This window comes from Anabrus simplex, chromosome 8, assembly GCF_040414725.1.
Source record: "Anabrus simplex isolate iqAnaSimp1 chromosome 8, ASM4041472v1, whole genome shotgun sequence".
Lineage (NCBI taxonomy): Eukaryota > Metazoa > Arthropoda > Insecta > Orthoptera > Tettigoniidae > Anabrus > Anabrus simplex.
This window is the reverse complement of record NC_090272.1, coordinates 37,592,829-37,612,936: the sequence shown is the minus strand read 5'-3', so window position 1 is coordinate 37,612,936 and position 20,108 is coordinate 37,592,829. Positions and strand designations below refer to the sequence as shown.

Here is a 20,108-nt window from a genome sequence, read left to right as displayed (position 1 = left end):
TCTGGTGGAAATTGTTTCCCATTGATCGGTTGTGATCAGGCCATTTCCAGACTTCCTGCCCGCTTCAGAATTTTCATGCGTGTGCTCGGCGTCATTTACATTCGACCGACCTAGCAAGCGCAAGCTCGAGGGCTTCCCTCAGAAACTCCTGCCTTTCCGCGGTAAGTGTTATTTCAATATTAATCTCAATGTTTTCTGGTTTCGTTTAATGTACTTTATTACTTTGGTATTTCGGTATTTCCTTCCTTAATGTCTTTTTTTAAATTTAATGTGTCGGAGTTTGCCCAAGATTCCCGCTGTTTATAATTTCATCTTTCACTTTTTTTCAAAATTCAACAATTCATTCATTTGTGTTTTTATCTGTTTGTCAAAAGCGTTAAGTATCAGCTGCTTTGTGATTTAACTTTGTTTTGTAATTTTTCGTTGTTATTTTGAATATACAGTAGTTGAACTAGAGGGTGTTTCTTGTAAGTCCTTTCTCCCCATAACGTTATACGTTCCCATAGACCTCATGGGGCTTCCAAGCACCTTCCACTCTCCTCTCTTAGTTGTCATTTTTAGGCCTGTAAGTGTTCCCTGTATTTGATTTAATATTGCGTATCGATGGATACTCGTCACGTTTCCACGTTTTGATGTGAATTCACCGCCACTGCGTCATTTTCTATTTACTTATTCATATTATTAAGTGTCTATTATTTACTACCGGTATTCCTTAATTCATATTTTATTACTCTATTATTATTATTATTATTATTATTTTTCATTTGTTATTGTGTACGCGTAGTCTCGAATATACCATCGCAGTAAGTGTTATTTCAATGTCATTCTCTATGTTTTATGATTTTGTCTGATTTAATTTAATTCTTTTGCATTTCGGTATTTATTTGCTTGATGTAATTTTTAAAGTTTTAAATTTAACGTGTCCGGGTTTGCTCTAGATTCCGTTGCCATAATTTCGGTTCTATCACTTACTTTTGTTTTAAACTATACATTGTAATGTAGCATCACCTTTCTATGTTAAATCAATTTTTCTCTAAGTTACTTAAGTATGTCTTGATTCCATGTCGTGGAACTGTATTTTGTTAAAGTCTTTTAAACACCCTTCATTTGTGAATAAGTATCAGTTTCTATGTCATGACCTTGTTTCTTGTAATATTGGTTTTGATTATGTTAATATGATAAGTTTTGAGGTGAAGATCGTAAACTTTTTCTCCCCCATAATGCCATACCTTCCCATGGACCTCATAGGGTTCCAGCAGCTTCCACATCCTTGCTTAGTTGTCATTATTAGGCCTGTAAGTGTTGCCTTGTATATGATTTAATTTTGCGTATTGAAAGTTATCCGTTACGTTTCCATGCTCTGATGTGTATTCACCGCCACTGGGTCACTTTACTATTTCTTTATTCATATTTTATGTCAATATTTATTATTATTATTATTATTTATTATCAGTTTGTGTAGGTGTAATTATCTCGATTATGGTTACAAGGTCAAACTGGGGACAGTATAGTGCATAAAAGAACATTTAAGCAGAAATGTGATGCAGAAATAGAGGTTATACAACGAACAATAACAATCACTGCACTGACTGCATCAGCCACATCACTGCGTATGGGAATGAGGCAGGGATTATTATTTATTATTTAGCATATGGCATAAAATCTACACATATACAATTGAATATATTACAATAACAAGAAAACGATTTCATATCAGGATGTACAGCCCTTCCATCCACTCTAAACGCTGCCTCTGATAGTATAAAGAAATCAGCCCAGCTACCTGAGTAAGCACATAGCTTGCAGCTGCCAACGATGTGAGCGATGATTTGCCATTGAGCACCACAGTCGCATTCCTGTGACGTTATGCAGTTACACTTGTAGAGCGAGTCTCTGCATCTCCCATGGCCTGTCCGAACTCTGTTAAGAGTGATCCACTGCCTGCGCAGTAGATGAAATCCACTAATAGTTTGTGCACCAGAAAATGTTGTGGAAGGAAAAGTCTGTGAAGATTCCCACCAGTCCTTCCAAACTTTCACAGCATTAATGCTGTTACGAGCCACGTCAGCAGCATCACGCAAAGGTGGATGGCGTGAATTGAACATCTGAAAATTGAGCGCAGGGATGTCTTCTTGTACCGATAATGGGTTTTTTTGTGTGTAGATTTTACGGTACTCTCTCAAGAGGGTGTTCGATCGGCGCAGATCAGATGGCATTATTCCCGTGAGCAGCGGGAGCCAATAGATTGGCGTAGACCTGATTGTGCCTGAAATAAGGCACATGCTGCTGTTCAGCTGTGTATCAACGTATCGGGTGTATGGGCTATTAAGCCATACAGGAGAACAATACTCTGCATTGGAATAAACCAGACCAAGGGTAGAATGTTGTAAAGTGCTTGCAGTAGATCCCTAAGTTTTTCCGCAAATTTTCTAAAGAATATTGTTTTGAGTTTTCAGTTTCTTAGGTAAGTTCAATATATATGTTGCTTGAATGATAAAGTGCATTCCAATGTTACACCTAGATATTTAGGAAACTGGTTGTGATGAAAAACTCGATTGCAGAAGCTTACGTCCAATTTTGTGTGTGGTGTGGTTTAAACAATGTGATCGTTAACAAAAACTGGTGGTTAAAATGGTGACAAATTACCACGGCTTTACTATACACTAATTTAAAAGCAACAAAGGTCTCTTACAGTTAGTGCTGTTGGTCTGTTTGGGTCAGCTTCCATCTCCAACAGAATTTTAACCAACTCTATGTCCTTGCTATATATTGCGAGGATGAGTGGGGGGCGTGGTACATCACTGTTGTTAGGATTTGCACCTCTGTTCAGCAACTGGACGACTGTCTTCACAATCACTCTGGCTCTGGAAATAGTAAGTACATGCAAACAATAAATCTCATGAAAGTTCCATATCGACTTACAAACTTTCACATGAAAACAGCTTTCAAGACCACTCACACCAATTCTAAAATAGATTTTAATTTCCATACTGTCAATGATAGCAGCAAATTTACAAACTCTGGGGTATACAAATTAAAGTGGCAGTCTTGTTTTTCAATGTACATAGGACAAACAGGCCGTAGTTTCAATATAAGATACACTGAACATCTTAACTCCTTGAAGTATAACCGCTACTCAGCCATGAGCGAATATTGTAAGGAACTAAATCATAAATACACAACAATTGATCAGAATTTAAAGATTTTACATTATGAACAGAAAGGTTCCATACTCAATATACTTGAGAATATTTATATTGATATTGACCAATACAACAATTCCTTACACAACTTAAATGAAATCAACGAGAAGAAAAATATTTTGCTGGAAACCTTTGTCCCTCTCATCTGTCAACACTTTGTTAATAAAAACGAGTTTCACCGTTGACATTCCAGAACTAAACCCGCCCTTCCCTCAATATCCCCCTCCCATACCTTAAACCTCCTCCTTCCACCTTCTGTTTCCCCAACCAACCACACCAGCTGTGACCCGCTGCCAGCTACACACACGCTTAGTGTCAATAGAGACATGAGACTGACAAGGTCGTACCACGCGAGACGACGTCCTTCTAACGAGTAAGTTGATTGAGCCTTTTCTTTCCACGTGAGATTTTTAGTTTTTTGTTTCATCCATTCATTCCTTTTTTCCCATTACAGATGATGAATACTCATTATCCCCTTATTGATGGTCTCACTATGCTGCGCAACACAGATTTCCACTTTTAAAAGAATTAGTAAGTTTTATGTCAACCAAATGAGTTTTCAGATGAGAGGATTTTTCTACTTCAACATGTTTTTATTATGTTCTTAATACATTGATCATGATCATTGTCTTTTAATTCCATACATTTTATTTCTTTGCATAAAAGTAATATTTGAGCTTCTACTGAGGATGGCCTTTAGATAGGCTGAAACATGTATAGATATTAGCACATCTATATATATAAAATAAGAGTTTTGTCTGTACTTGCTCAGAATTTAAAAAGGATGGTATTTCTGTATCGGTCATGTCAACAGTAACAAGGAAATTAACTTTTTAATTATTGGCCACCGACCCCCTCACCTTTTCCGAGCATCTCCTTCACCGTAACAAATCTCCTGGCGTCTAAGAGGCTTGCCTCCCCTCTTCATGGGAGGAATGAAAATATTTTAGTAGTAGTAGAGAGAGTCAACTCAGCTATGTATTTTGATATAGTATTAGACTCGATACTTTCCCGAAAAAGCCATATTGATTATGAAATCAGCAAAATTACCCCTTTGATAGGAACAGATTAAGATACAGTAATTATTCTCACCAACATTTGAAGTGTATATATTATGCAATGATATACCCATATTTAACGTACATAAGCTTCATTTGGGGATGATGTAAGAAAGATTATGTTAATAATTTGGAAATCCTACAAAGAAAGAGCCATCAAAATCATGTATGGATTCCTTTTCCTCAAACCGACACATTAAAGGTTTTCCAGAGTCAAATATTCTGCCATTCCATAAACAAATTGCATTTTTATCATCAGTGTTTATGTATAAGCTTTATACATAAGCTAGACATGAAATTAACCCACTCTGTTGTTTACTTCTCCCATTTTAGCAAATACAGTAGAGACAATACGCGACACTGAGCGAGATATCGAGGGACAGCTATTGGAGCTCACTCTAGCGGATAGACCTGAACAGTACTGATTCTCTCATAAGAGCACGTGTATTTTTGTGTGAAGTTTTTGGTGTTATTTATGCGTTTTCAGGAGTTGACAAAGCTAATTAAACAGTAGCGTGTGTCATTCCTTGATATCTCCTCTCAACATGAGGGGAAAGGTATGTGCTGTGTTTGGCTGCAGTAATTACGAAGTAGAGAAAAATGCACGGTCGTTCTTCAGGTTCCCTCATGACAAGAACATGTAAGTAATATTGTGTTTGCATATATATTCTTCCAGTGACAGAGATTTTTATAGTACTTCATAATCTTCTGACCTGCTCGACCCATATTTTAACTGGCATAAAATGTAATACGCATATTTTATTGTAGAGTGCAGCAGTTAACCTTCAATACTGATGTGTTGTCGTAGGTGTGATCTGTGGGTTTTGAAATGTCACATAAGTGATTTGGATAAGGTGTACAAGAAAGAAGTGACGTTACGCTTATATAAGAATTATAAGATCTGTTCAGATCATTTCCGGGCCAGCGACTTTAAAAATCCTCGACTATACATCCAAGGGTATGTTACATTTTTACTCTAATTGTACCGGTACGTAAATATTCCTCAAAGCATCACTATTGACAACATTTCCATACTTTTCTTTCTTTAATCCCTCTTCTCAGATTAAAGCTGGAATTTTATAGATTTTCTTTCTATTAGTAGGCTTCATGTTAAGAGGAAAATTGTCCAGCTTTTAAATGTTAATTCATTGCATCATGTGTGTAAGGAATGTGCCGATATTTTATTGACAAGTGTCTTAATGTGATCATACAATGTTTTTTAAATAAAAAAGACAAATCCAACCGTAAAAGTTCGGGCAGGAATGCTAAAGCTAAAAAAGTAATGCATAAATGAAAGATCAAGCCATTTCACAGCAGCCCATTTCATATCTCGTTTGTGTGTCTAATTTCAGTCTTTAAATAATAACCTTTTAAATAATTCTTCATTCATTTATCCAGAATTGCTTTAGCAACTTCGAAGTTAATATCTCAATACCACTTTCTTTCTAGACGTAATTTATTTATCCATTTCCGTATATTCATTTCCATTGATATTTGAATTTAGCGCGATTTGTTCAGGTCAAGTCACTAGGAGCGCCACCGTCAAATTGTCTCCCATTTTAGCAAGGCGAAATCCGTAAGTGTCACGTATTGTCTCTACTGTATTTGATTTTAGTGAAATTCATAGCTATGAAACTAGAGGATCATTAAGAATATATCCCTCTCACTCCAATTCAGTATAGCATGGAGTGAAAGGCATAGAATCGTCAATGTTCAGGAAATATAATGTACTGCATCCTGTTATAAAGAACTTTAAATCAGTTAAATGTTTTAAGGAAAAACTGAAGGAATATTACCCCTATACAGATATAACCTCTATATAAATACATGGAAATGAAGTTTCTTAGATCAGCTGTACAGAAAATAAGGAAGGACAGAATTAGGAATGATCAGATACGATGAGAGCTGCAGGTCAACCTGACCATGGAAGAAAGGCTGAGTGTTAAGTTGATCCAGGTGACACGAGCACCAAGGAAGTATTTTGAAATGATTGTCCCGGGACGAAGACCAATTGGACGCCCAAGAGAAAGGTGGTTAGATCAGATAAGAGAAGACCTAGAGAAGACAGGAGAAAGATGGGATGCCTTAGAGAGAAAAGAAGCATACCAGGACCATAATAAATGGAGGCACATCATTCTTAAACATTTTACCTGGCTCGCTGGAAGGAATTCATGATGATGATATCCATATTTAATATCTTTTTGCCATGCAATATCTGAATATACTTCAGGTTAAGAATAAAAAAAAAACTATCTCTTAGTTATCAAAAAATGTACTTGTCACTTTACTGATAAAGCTATACTATCTGTAATGTAATTATTGTGTCGCCTTAACAAAAGTAGGTACTGTACTGTCCCTATCATAAGCCTTAGGCTCATAGGACCCTTTGTCACTAATATATAAATAAAGAAATAAATAAAGAAATGCATCTTTCTTCTTATCCTACAGGTCCCAAATCAAGACTGAAGATCTGTCAAGGTGGCCTCTCAGCGATTGTTGACACCCATCCTGGGAAGCAGAAACAAGCTTCTTGGGTGTTGAGAAGAGAGGGATGTAGAAAAACTGGAGCTGACAAGGACAGAGCTAATCTATGCCACGATGGCAGATTGTCCTTTTGTGTTTTAACGTTTTTCCTCATCTCAATTCTAGTTCTTTTACATCCCAAGCAGATCACCATTCCAAAATATGGGAAGAAAAGTTACAGGCCCTCTTGACATTAGTCTAGAGGAATGCTCACCAGGTATACTGTCTGCTATTTTGCAACATATCTCAGGCTGGGAGAATGTTGGCAGTGATAACATCTCAGAATGGTCTGAAGTTGACTGAGCCAAATAAGGTCACAATGTACAATGTGTGATTTTAAGTAAGGGCCGTTTTGTTGTAGACACTAGTAGTTCGCGTGTGCGTCACAACGAGCGCATGCGTCATGTGCCGGCACGCCTCAGGAACAATGGTGCTCAGTTGCAGCTCTGTTTATTATTCAAGTAAGAATTATAAAAGATGGCTATTTATTTCAAGCTTGCAATTAGAAAATATCTCTTTGTAGTGATAAGAGGAACTTCCGCAGCTCAGACGGCAGTGCATCGGCCTCTCACCGCTGGGTTCCGTGGTTCAAATCCCGGTCACTTCATGTGAGATTTGTGCTGGACAAAGCGGAGGTGGGGCACATTTTTCTCTGGGTATTCCGGTTTTTCCTGTCATCTTTCATTCCAGCAACACTCTCTATATCATTTCATCTGTCAGTCCTTAATCATTGCCCCAGAGGAGCGCGACAGGCTTCGGCAGCCAGTACAATTCTTATCCTTGCTGCAAGGTGGGGCTTCATCATTCCATCCCTGACCTGGTCATTGACTGGAAAACAGGTTGTAGGTTTTCATTTTCATTCTTTGTAGTGATGAGAATTTAGAAACATAACATCTCTGTAAATTGTTAAATAAAAAGGATAATGTTATTTATGATATTTTAAATAGGAGTTTTAAAAATAAAAATTGGCTCTAACTCCTTTTGTCCTGCAGACTAATATTAACATAAGCTCACTGATGGCCAATGACGATACATGTACACAGCTGGTGAAGACACTCGTACATCAGTCTTATCCTAGAGCCACCGGTATTGCTGTCAACAATTTTAGCTACTGTCAGTTCAATGTTGATATTCTGAGATACATTATGGTTGTTTTGAGTTTATGTTCATTTTCAGGACAGAATTTTTTTCACTGTGTTTGGTTCGGTTGGTACTCGAACATTTGCACTGTTTGTTGATATATATTCATTATTCTGCCACCAACACATGAGTGTTAACATCTTGAGCATCAGGTTACTAAGAAAAAAGTACTGCTGCAACTTCTTTTTTATGCTTGTCTTGTCAAAATATGAAACTGCAGCATAGCATTTGTCCTAAGAAGCAACAGAGCTTTTTTTTACTTTTTTAGGCTAGAAAAGAAAAAGAAAAGAAAGAAACATTTTATGGCCAGCATAGGACCACTCCGGTCAATTATACAAAGAAAATTGAGTTTTCCTATGCTTCCAATATTTCTTCATCCTCTCAGATGCCAACATCCTTTCTTCAGTTGAAAACACTGTAAGTTTTTCCCTTTAATAATTTTGGTTTGTAGTCTCACATGTGTCACTGAGAATCTTAATTTTGTCTGTTTTGTTCATGAGATTGGTTATTGTTCATTGTTAATTCATTGTTAATTTTTGTGATCCATTTAATCCTGGTATTGATATTCCATTATTTTCCTATTACTTTTCTACTAATTCTAGTTCTGCTGTTCTAATAAGATGTCCAAAGAATGAGATGCACTACTTTCTAATTGTGCTCAATACTGGTTTGATTTTCTTATAAATTGTGTTATTTGAAGCTATTCTCCAATTGCCATTAACTTAATACTGTTTATTTATACATGTTTTAATTATTATTATATTAGTACTGACAACAAACGGAGGGTGAGGAAGTATTCTGGGAAGCACTCTGCTGAAGTGATCTGCACTCGTATGAAATACCTATAACAACAGATAGTCTGAAAACAAAAGGAGATGACACATTAGACCAAGGACCATACAGGAGTCCACGAAGTCTGGCAAAGAATAGATATGAGAGAAGAGAGGCCATAAAGAACACCAACCCTAAGAAATGTGGGTTACACAGGTGATGTTGGTGATATGGGTATACGAAAAGCTAAGAGGAATGAAGTCCAATTTCTGTTTTGTAAATTAACTACATGATTTTTCTAATACCGTATTTACGCGAATAATCCCCACATATTAAAAAATAAATTTGACACACGAAATTGGGGTGCAGGTTTTATTTGCGTCAAGGTTGCCAACACGCTCCTGGCTCACCTAGTTTTCAATGCTGAGTGTACAGTTATGCTTTGTGCAACTGTAGATGGAAGAAAACTGTCCCCACATGTCATATTTAAATGTAAAACAATTCAGACTTTTAATTCTAAACTGATTTTACAATTTTTTAAATAGTACCATATTGTACAGAGTAATTTACATTCAAAATTTCTCCATGACATGATAGAACGCGTCTTCCGGAACGTGCAGGGGTAGCTTTCCGCAGTTTCACTCACTTCGGTGTGTCTGTAATGTGTTTCATAGTTGAAAATAGAGTGAAATCATAAATCTTTTGTATTCAGCGTTTTAAGGAACGCCACAATGTCACGTAGCAGGCAGTATGCGGAAAAGCAGAATCCGCAAAAACTGGCAAGGATTGGCATTTCTGAATTACAAGATGGCTGTTAATTCGAAATCATGTAATTGGAAGTCCGATTTCTGTATTACAAAGACTTTGAATTATCGAGGTTTTACTGTATCGCAAAATTAAGATCAGATTTCGCCGGTGTGTCTATTTCAAGTGTTTAAATTACACAAAAAGAATTATCCACAACCGGTTGTGTTACTGTCCAGTAGAAAGAGACCACGTGTGAGAAGTGTTTTAGACGTGGAGTGTGACGAACTTGTAAGGCTATTTCCTATCTTCGACTGCGCAGAGAGAGACAGAAGTATGAAGTACGGTGATGCCAATTTGGCTACTCATAACAGCACGAAAGTGTAAACATTTTTTCATTCAGTTAAATATTGAATTCCAAAGCGATGACCTATATTTTTCGTGGGCTTAAAAGTTTCCTGAAAGTCCAAATTAATTTTTAACATGAAACCCCAAGAAAGTGTTGAGGGAAATTTTTCGAGATATTAAGGAAGGTAAATGGACGGGCCAGTTTCAATGCCGTAGGATATTTATACATATCAAATATTGTTGTACGCAGAACTTTTTTATTGAAATCATCGAGGTCCATCACTGGCTTCTTCCTTTAGGGTTCTTCCCTGGTAACCTGAAAACTGCATTATTTTTATTTCCGTAGCTTGTTTTATCCTCTGTACTGTTCACAGGCTGATACCACACGTGAGAGCTGTCTTTTAAGGCATGACAACATCGCGTTTCTCACCTTCCCCGCCATGGAACGCCTGCTGCTGCATGCTTACAAAACACAGATACTCTCTAAGTACTATTTCCCTCACCTGTCGACACAATACTTGTCTTTTTGCTCTTCCTGGATTCATCATACACACGCAAATAATTTCCTCTACTCTAGTGATGCAAGAGACAACGAATCTTCCCATCTACAGGGAATCGAGCATATTGCACATTCAGATTAATTAAATACCTGTCACATAAGTAAGCCTACTTGCTCATTTTCATGGAAAATATATTTCATAGCAGTGATATTTGTGTAAACACCACGTGGACCTCGCAGAGTGATGCGAAATATTTGTTTATGCCTACGTTACTCTTTCAATGGAGTCCGGCTTCATGGCTAAATGGTTAGCATGCTGGCCTTTGGTCACAGGGGTCCCGGGTTCGATTCCCGGCAGGGTCAGGAATTTTAACCATCATTGGCTAATTTCGCTGGCACGCGGGCTGGGTGTATGTGTCGTCTTCATTATCATTTTATCCCCATCATGACACGCAGGTCGCCTATGGACGTCAAATCAAAAGACCTGCACCTGGCGAGCCGAACACGTCCTTGGACGCTCCCGGCACTAAAAGCCATATGCCATTTCATTTCTTTTGATGGAAGGAATTTTAGTTCAAATCATATTTTTCAAAATGAACCTTCCTAAAAGGAGGGTGCAGGCATTATTCGACGGCGGGGATTATTCGGGTAAATACGGTAGATAACTTAATGTATTTAGCAGTATATGAGTATTGTTCGCCAAGAACTTACAGAGACCAACCTCTCTTTCATTTCCTCCTCCTCTAATAGTCTCTTGGCTTCCTCTTCTTTAGCCTTAGCCTTATTCTTCTTATTCTTCTGTGATACTCTAGACTTCTTTCTTCCCTTTTTGTCTTCAGGATGTGGAATAGGATCTAAGTTGAAAATGAATTCTGGATGTCTCTGAATGGCCGGTGTTTCAGACAGTTTTGGAATTTTTCCTAAACAAAGAATAAAATTAATATAAGTCACTACCTGTAAGCTAGAAGAGTTCTCAACATATAAATAAACCACAAGATACCAGAAACACACACAGCCTTAGTTCAGATCATGTGGGAATGTTATATAGAGAGGGTGATGTGGTTGAGCAGCTGTTAATCTGTAGAGAAGCCTTTATTTAGGTAATCTGACTAGGATGACCAATTGGGTAGAGATTATTGTTAGTGATGGTAGGTTAACATAAAGAAACTCAGGGTTACCTGACTGCTGCAGGGGACAGGTTTTCTAGGAACAGCTCATTCTCTTCCTCGTTCAGCAGTGGAGAAGGCTCTAGTGCTTTCTCAAATCAACAAAGGTTGAAGTTTTGGCGTGAGGGAAACACATGCCTTGAGATCAAATTGCAGTGCAATAACAAGCACATTGGAGACCATTTCAAGGTGATGACTAGGTGGTGAGTAAGCTCTATGCAACCATCAAAAAGTAAATAAATGAAAGAAATTAATACCCTAAACAAGACACCACAGTTACTCATGCAACTGACAAAAACTTTCTGTATGGTCAACAGCATGATTGAGGAATCTGGAATTTCTCACCCTGAAAATATTGTTGATGTTCATGAAAATTAATATTATGCATTTTGTGTCAATTGTTCTATTTATTTAACTGTGGTTTAAATAATATTGCCTACTATTTGATGATAATATTTGAAGTCTTTACACAATGAAAATAGCATCTAAATTACATCTAAAATATTTCTCTGGTTGAAGAAAATGAAAGTTGTGATATTTCATAGATAAGATTTTTTTTTTTTTGCTCATGGCTTTACGTCGCACTGACAAACACAGGTCTTATGGCGATGATGGGGTAGGAGTGGGAAGGAAGCGGCCATGGCCTTATTTAAGGTACAGCCCCAGCATTTGCCTGGTGTGAAAATGGGAAACCACGGAAAACCATCTTCAGGGCTGCTGACAGTGGGATTCCAACCCACTATCTCCTGGATGCAAGCTCACAGCTGTGCACCCCTAACCGCATTGCCAACTTATTATTTCAAGATAAAAACTTCATAACTGGTCCATATTGAACTGAGAATCACAATGTTAAAGAGAAGTTCCACCTATTCAATACAAACAGTTGCACAAATTTATGTCACAATATGTTTAATTTGGAACCAGTCTTCGACACATATTTATGTCATCATCAGCCCTGTTCGGGCGAGTTGGCTATGCGCTTAGAGGCGTGCTGCTGTGAGCTTGCATCCAGGAGATAGTGGGTTTGAATCTCACTGTCGGCAGCCCTGAATATGGTTTTCCGTGGTTTCCCATTTTCACACCAGGCAAATGCTAGGGCTGTACCTTAATTAAGGCCACGGCCACTTCCTTCCCACTCCTAGGCCTTTCCTATCCCATCACCGCCATAAGACCTGTCTGTGTAGGTGTTACGTAAAGCCACTAGCTAGATAAAGTTCAAATTTATATTTATTGTAAATACGTTATGAAGTTAGTTTGCCTGCCTGGTGGCCATGATTGCTAAGCTATCAAGTCTATATGGTCAGGCGCCATGGTTAGTCGGTTGAGTCCTGTTGGTCAAAAAATGTCACCATCAGAATGTTGGCCGGCAGTGCAGGAGAGGTGATGGTATACATTGTGTGTCAAAAGCCTGGATTCAATTCCTAACCTGACCGCGGTGTTCATGTGGAGTGAGGGCATATGATGCTGTTCATGGTGATGGATACGTTAAGCCTTGAGCAGACCCCCAGGTGTTATTCGATAGGAGTAGGCTATGTGCCAGCACCGGGTTTTACCAAATACAATAGAGGCGATACGCGACACTCAGCGAGATATCGAGGGATAGCTATTAGAGCTCTCTCTAGCGGGTAGACCTGAGAACTACTGATTCTGTCATAAGAGCACGTGTATTTGTGTGTGAAGTTTTTGGTGTTATTTATGCGTTTTCAGTGAGTTGACATAATTAAATAGTTGCGTGTGTCATTCCTTGATATCTCCTCTCAACATGAGGAGAAAGGTATGTGCTGTGTTTTGCTGCAGTGTCTATGAAGTAGAGAAGAATGCGCGGTATTTCTTTCGCTTCCCTCGTGACAAGAAAATGTAAGTAATATTGTGTTTGTATATATATATATTCTTCCAGTGACGAAGAGATTTTTATAGTACTTCACAATTTTCTTACCTGCTTGACCCACATTTTACCTGGCTTAAAATATAATACGCATATTTTATTGCACAGTGCAGCAGTTAACCTTCAATACCAATGTGTTGTTGTAGGTGTGATCTGTAGGTTTTGAAATGTCACAGAAGTGATTTCGATAAGGTGTACAAGAAAGAAGGGATGTTACGCTTATATAAAAATTATAAGATCTGTTCAGATCATTTCCAGGCCAGCTACTTTAGAAATCCTCGACTATACAGCCAAGGGTATGTTACATTTTTACTCTAATTGTATGTAAATATTCCTCAAAGCATCACTATCGACAACATTTTCATATTTTTCTTTCTTTTATCCCTCTTCTCAGATTAAAGCCGGGATTTTATAGATTTTCTTTCTGTTAGTAGGCTTTATGTTAAGAAGAAAATTGTCCAGCTTTTAAATGTTAATTCATTGCATCATGTGTGTAAGGAATGTGCCGATATTTTTATTGACAAGTGTCTTAATGTGATGATACAATGTTTTTTAAATGAGAAAAAAAGACAAATCTAACCGTAAAAGTTCAGGCAGGAATGCTAAAGCAAAAAAATGCATAAATGAAAGATCAAGCCATTTCACAGCAGTCCATTTCATATCTTGTTTATATGTCTAATTTCAGTCTTTAAATAACCTTTTAAATAATTCGTTCATTTATCCAGAATTGCTTTAGCAACTTCGAAGTTAATATCTCAATAATACTTTCTTTCTAGACGTAATTTATTTATCCATTTTCATATATGCATTTTCATTGCTATTTGAATTTAGCGCTAATTTTCAGGTCAAGTCACTAGGAGCGCCACCATCGAATTGTCTCCCATTTTAACAAGGCTAAATCTGCAAGTGTCACGTATTGTCAATACTGTATTTGGTTTTACCCTCTCCCTTCCTGCTATCATATATTACGTAGAAGGGGTTCAGAATGATCTAGAAATGGAAACTACAAGAATCCTTCATGGGCCTGCATAAAGAGCACAACTGCAAGAATGTGGGGAGTCATTCATGAGTGTATAACAAATGTGAGTATGTCAGATGGCTAAGTGGTGGCTTGTTAGTGGTGGAGTGAACTACTGTGGACTAACAATGCAAAATGGAGAACAAGAGTTTGACATGACACACACTGACAGAGAGAGTGAAGAAAAAATGTGACAGTTGGGAAATTCAAACTCAAGTGAACATGTAAATAACTGTAAATAGTAGTTTAATAAATGAAGTGACAAGATGGAGTCTGGCTTCCAGGCCCTCTTATAAAGGGTGTAAAATTTAAGACTTTGCTCTTCTGCTCACAGGCTGCAGGAATTCCCAAGGGAGCGACATATGGCTTCTGTGAAGGTTGGTGTGATAAGAAGTCTTGACAGCTGCTGCAGCTGTTCGCTTTTAACTATTGGACTTTTAAGGTGTGTTGTGAGGTTATTATTGCAATGGTTAAGTACACTACAGTGCAGTGTTGTTTGCAGAAGAAGAAGAAGAAGAAGAAGAAGAAGAAGAAGAAGAAGAAGAAGAAGAAGAAGAAGAAGAAGAAGAAGAAGAAGAAGAAGAAGAAGAAGAAGAAGAAGAAGAAGAAGAAGCCAGTTAAAATGTACTTTCAAAAATTCCATTGACAGTTTCCCGGTTCTACAGTACCATAAAAACGTTACATGCAACAACTTGTTCACAAGTGGCATAGTACTGGTTCCATACCTAATAAGAAAAAAACAGTGAAAGAAAACAGCTCCCACACAGGAGAGGTTTGAACGGAGGTGCTCAACTGGGTGCCCGTTGAGGATAGCCCAGTGCAGCTGGGCTGGCGTGATGTAAATGCGGGCAGCTTACGTAAGAAGCATGCGTCACAGTCAAGTGAGAGAGCGAACACACTTTGCAGGGAAGAGACAGAGCATTTCTTATATTAATTCACTCAAAGAAAACCAATTTAAGTGTACAAGCTACAACTTACAATTCCATTTTAAAAAAAAGTAAAATTCCTGTTGTTCATTAAGCATAAAGTAATATAATTACATAATTCAAACCGGGCGAGTTGGCCGTGCACGTAGAGGCGCGCGGCTGTGAGCTTGCATCCGGGAGATAGTAGGTTCGAATCCCACTATCGGCATCCCTGAAAATGGTTTTCCGTGGTTTCCCATTTTCACACCAGGCAAATGCTGGGGCTGTACCTTAATTAAGGCCACGGCCACTTCCTTCCAACTCCTAGGCCTTTCCTATCCCATCATCGCCATAAGACATATCTGTGTCGGTGCGACGTAAAGCCCCTAGCAAAAAAAAAAAATAATTCAACAAGTTTACTGCTTGATTTTGCACAGTGTTGTAGTGTTGTGAGACTTTCTCTGTTCAATGAATTTCTGAAAATCGTATTTAAAATTTAACAGGAGTCCGGTGATAATAGCTGGTCTCTAAATGGCGAGAGGGAGTTTGATCACGAGTGAGGACATAGATATTTACTATCCAAGATTAAAGTACAACAACAATGTAAATATATATACCAGATAAATATACAGTATGTTTTCAAATAAATAACTTAACTGATGTTATTCACAGTACGCATGATTGGATTGTTGGTGAGTTTGTCAGATAATTTAAACCCAAACAACTGCAAGCCACAGCTTATCCACCGTAACTCTGTATTATATAAAAAAATATTTCTAAAGCACTCCTTAAAATGTAATAGTGAAAATTGTAATTCATTACGTACATTATAAAAATATTTGAGGAAGTAGGCCTAACTCTTTACTGTATGCGATCAAAATACATAAAATACAATGAACGTAAATAAGTTATTTCATACAAAGTAAATTGAAAATGATGCAGATTTCTGCCCGCTATCTTTCATTATTTTCTGCTTCCATTTCAAACTCGTGTATCACCGTAGTGATCGAGAATGACTTGGAGAACTTCGCCCAACTTCCACGGCTTGTGACATAGCCACCACAACGTCACTCTGGTTGAATAGTATACAGTCATCGCCTGCCAGTCCGCCCACTTACACTGCTGGGCGCCTGCAGGATGGAATGTCCAGCGTGAGTACCTCTGGGTTAGACGATATACAGGCAAGACTCCAAGTCAGCTCACATAAGTTGCTTCGGAGAATAGATCAGGAAACAGGTATTCCACATTCATCAGCAGATAATGCAAGAAAATGAATATATTTACAATCTTACCAGACTCATTCAGCGGTGAGTTTAGTTTCATTTACTAGTTTGTTTATTTGTCCTGAGCATGTATATAGCTGTTGAGTTCAGTTTGCTTAGTTTCTATAGGCATCATGATGCATGTTTCTTCGGAACGGTTACATCCGCTTGCCACTGTGGGCACTGCACTCCCTGTCAGTGCTTCTTTGTGCTCCTATGCCTCGGTATTCCGCTCGAAGTCTTAAATTATACTTTATGTATAAGCTCTTTGAACTTACGGTAGAGTTTAAAGTTATACCCTATCTCAAATAACCTGGGAGTCAAGGTAAACAAAAGAATCATGGAAAACGCATTGGAATAGCCTAGTTTTTGTTAAAGCATTACAAATACAGAGGGATCCAGAAAAATGTAGACACACTTTGATTGTTAATATCTTGGAATAAAATGACATATCGTTACAATTCTTGCACGGTAGCGTAGTCCATTGCTTTTTCAACAGATGATGAAGGTTATGTGAATGGCGCAACAATCTTGGCACGCGTTTTCCAGCAGATGACTGTGCAGCAATGAATTAAGTAAGATTGTCGTTTGAGAAAGGCAAGGCCATATAAAAATGGTACTGGAAGTAGAGAAATATGATGGAAGTACAACGACAATGGCATAATAAGTACGGAACTCAGCCACCAACACGTACAACAATTTATCACATTCGGAATAAATCTGAAGAGACGGTACTGTTCAGGATGTGCATAAGAAAAGGACTGGCTAACGATAAACATCAAGTCCAGCTTTCAGCTCTCCTTTGTTGCAACATTTTACTAGGCCACCTAAAAAAAATCTGTGAATCAGGGTGCATGTGAAAGTAGGGTAAGCTGATCAGCTGTACGACGGATTCTGAAGGCTGGAAAGTGGAAAGTGTACAATCCAAGATCGCTGCACGCTATGAACGAGGACGACCTGGTTAGAAGGATGGAGTACTGTGAGTGGTTTGAAGGCATGTTTTGCGAGGATGAAGGTTTGCAGGGATGGTTATCTGGTCTGACGAGGTGCAATTCAAATTGAAAGGTACTGTAAACAACCACCACACTGCGTGTACTGGACTCCTGAAAATCCTCACATTCACATGGATAAACATGTTAATCTACCCGGTGTTAACGTGAGGTGTGGTGATGGGCCCATTCTTCTTTGAAGGTACCATGACTGGTGAGGTGTATCTTCATAAGCTGCAAACATCGATTTTACTGGCCATCTGAGAGGTGTTTGGAAACGAAAGATTTTACCTACAACAAGATGGCACTCTGCCTCACTACCACAGAGATGTCAGAGCCTACTTGGATGAAAAATCTACCTGGATGATGGATAGTTCGAAGAGGAGCAGCTGAGTACCCACCACTGTCTCCAGACCTTACATCTCTTGATTTCTACCAATGGGAACCTTGAGAAAGTAAGTTTATCAACAGAAGCCAGCTACACTGAACATATGAGAAACAATTAAGGCATCCTGTGCTGCTGTCACACCGGCAACACTGACAGCCGTAGTTCAGTCAGCAGTTCAGCAGCATCAATGTTGTTTGGCTGCTAATGGGGGTCATTTTGAACACATAAAATAACCTAACCCCATGCAAGAATTTTGTTCCATTAATATTGACTATCAAAGAGTGTCTAAATTTTTCTGGATCCTTCTGTACACAACCTCAGTTTGCATACACTATTCATCCAATCTTATCATCATGCAAAATATTTTCACATGAGTTGGATGATTAAACGCAAATTAATCCTAGAGCTACAGTAGTGTCATCACTTTTGACTTGACCACTGCTTACATTTAACAAAACCTCAATTTTCATTTTCACTTGTTCAAGCTTATTTTCCATGCGAGTTACATGCCAATTTGGTCTAGAACTAGTATCTCTAGGGGTGGTGATTTTTATCATTTTGAAATCAGTAACTTAGCATTTCGACTGGAACATTTGTAGCATTTATATTTTTACAATTAAGTATTTTAGAAAGAAACATATAATTTGGGTTATTCTGTTAAAGGAGTACTTTTGAAATTACATTAATGTGAAATTAAAATCACACTTGTGAAATGTTAGTAGTGAGATAAAAATGTATGAAGTAAATATTACTGAAAAATCCCATCAACATCCAGAAACCTCTTCTTTAGCTTACCAACAACTGTCCATCACAGTATTTGGATTTTCTAGTCAATATTCGTCATCCCATCAGCTGGTACTAAGGGTCTCAGTCCTTCATACATCAAACACCCACAAACATTAAGTCCATGGGGATATTCACGGTCTATTACAAATGTACTGAAGTTGTTGGCTCATTCTTAGCTCAGCATACATTTCCAACCCTTTGCCTCTGTACTTCAAAGTGACTCTCCTCAGAGAAAAGAACATTCTTCCAGTGTCCCATTGACCAATTCTGAAGATTACGTGTGCGCAAGAGATGTTTGCTTCACATTTTTCCTGTTAGTAGGTGTTCCTTTACAGGTCTGTGGGCTTACCTTACAGCCAGCAGAAGTCTATGATGAACAGGAGACACATGCACATTCACTTCCTTTTCCCCTAGTTTGTGAGCCAAGGCCATAGCAGGAGCTGGAGGTTTGATTTGCTTCTTCTGGGGAGTAAACATTCATCAGTTGGGATAGTTTTCTTTTTCCTGCCACAGTTTCCCTTCTTGTTTTTTCAGTGAAATTGAGCCAATCTGTTTGTGCTGCTGAATAATTCTATTTACAATACCTACAGTACACCGACACCAAATTTAGTAGTTAACTCTTTTTGTGTCATCGAACTATACCGAGATAATGCTACAATTGCATTACGCTTCCTGGAAGTCATATCCACTCAAGAGAAATATTACTAATCCCACAAGGAAATCTCAAAATTTTTCAAAAGTGACACACATCGAAATAAATATACTTTTAACCTAAAACAATTGTCACACAGATTAATTACCGATGAATAACAGTGCAAAGAATGTATACAGAGTGTGGGATCTAAGAATAAACAATGTGTAGCACAATATTGTCAACCATTGGGAAAAATATGAAAAACACATATAGTTCTAATTAATTTGCAGAGAACTGTACAAATATGGCATTTGACTAGAGTGAAAATGGGGAAGCATTTTTAGATTTAAGCATTCACACTCTTAAGGTCCTTTCAATTGTGCAATACAAGCATTTCACCCCCAGTGTTGCCTGTGAGTTCTATTGCCATACATGTCCAAGATGTTGGTGGTTAACACGCCGTTGAGACGCCACTGTGAGCCTCCCTTGTAGGACAATGCAGTGACAATTCTCACCAGGAAATATGTATTTCTACTAGTTTAAATGTCTGCCTTTGGCTCTTCTAGATTTGTCAGTGTGGTCTCTGAGCCCCCATCTCTTAGAGTCAGCTCAGAATTAAACATTCCTATTACGTGTGATAATTGAGTCCTCATTTGCTGGAATTACACAGATATAGTCTGTATGGTCATTGTGTTCCCATCTACTGGAGTAGTGGCAGTATAAATAGAACACAATATTTAATGAACTAACAAGTATAAGTGCACTACATTCCTTCACTGTAGTCACCTG

General features: G+C 38.1%; 1 protein-coding gene across 1 annotated transcript in view; it reads right to left on the bottom strand.

Annotated features, from left to right (window-relative positions):
- LOC136879285 (ankyrin repeat and MYND domain-containing protein 1) overlaps positions 1–20,108 on the bottom strand; it is a 299,890-nt gene that overhangs the window by 122,498 nt on the left and 157,284 nt on the right. The window contains exons 10-11 of the mRNA XM_068228945.1: positions 11,008–11,206; positions 2,693–2,864 (exon numbers count right to left, since the gene is read on the bottom strand). Coding sequence (XP_068085046.1) covers positions 2,693–2,864; positions 11,008–11,206 — 371 coding nt within the window. The remainder of the gene's footprint in view (positions 1–2,692; positions 2,865–11,007; positions 11,207–20,108) is intronic.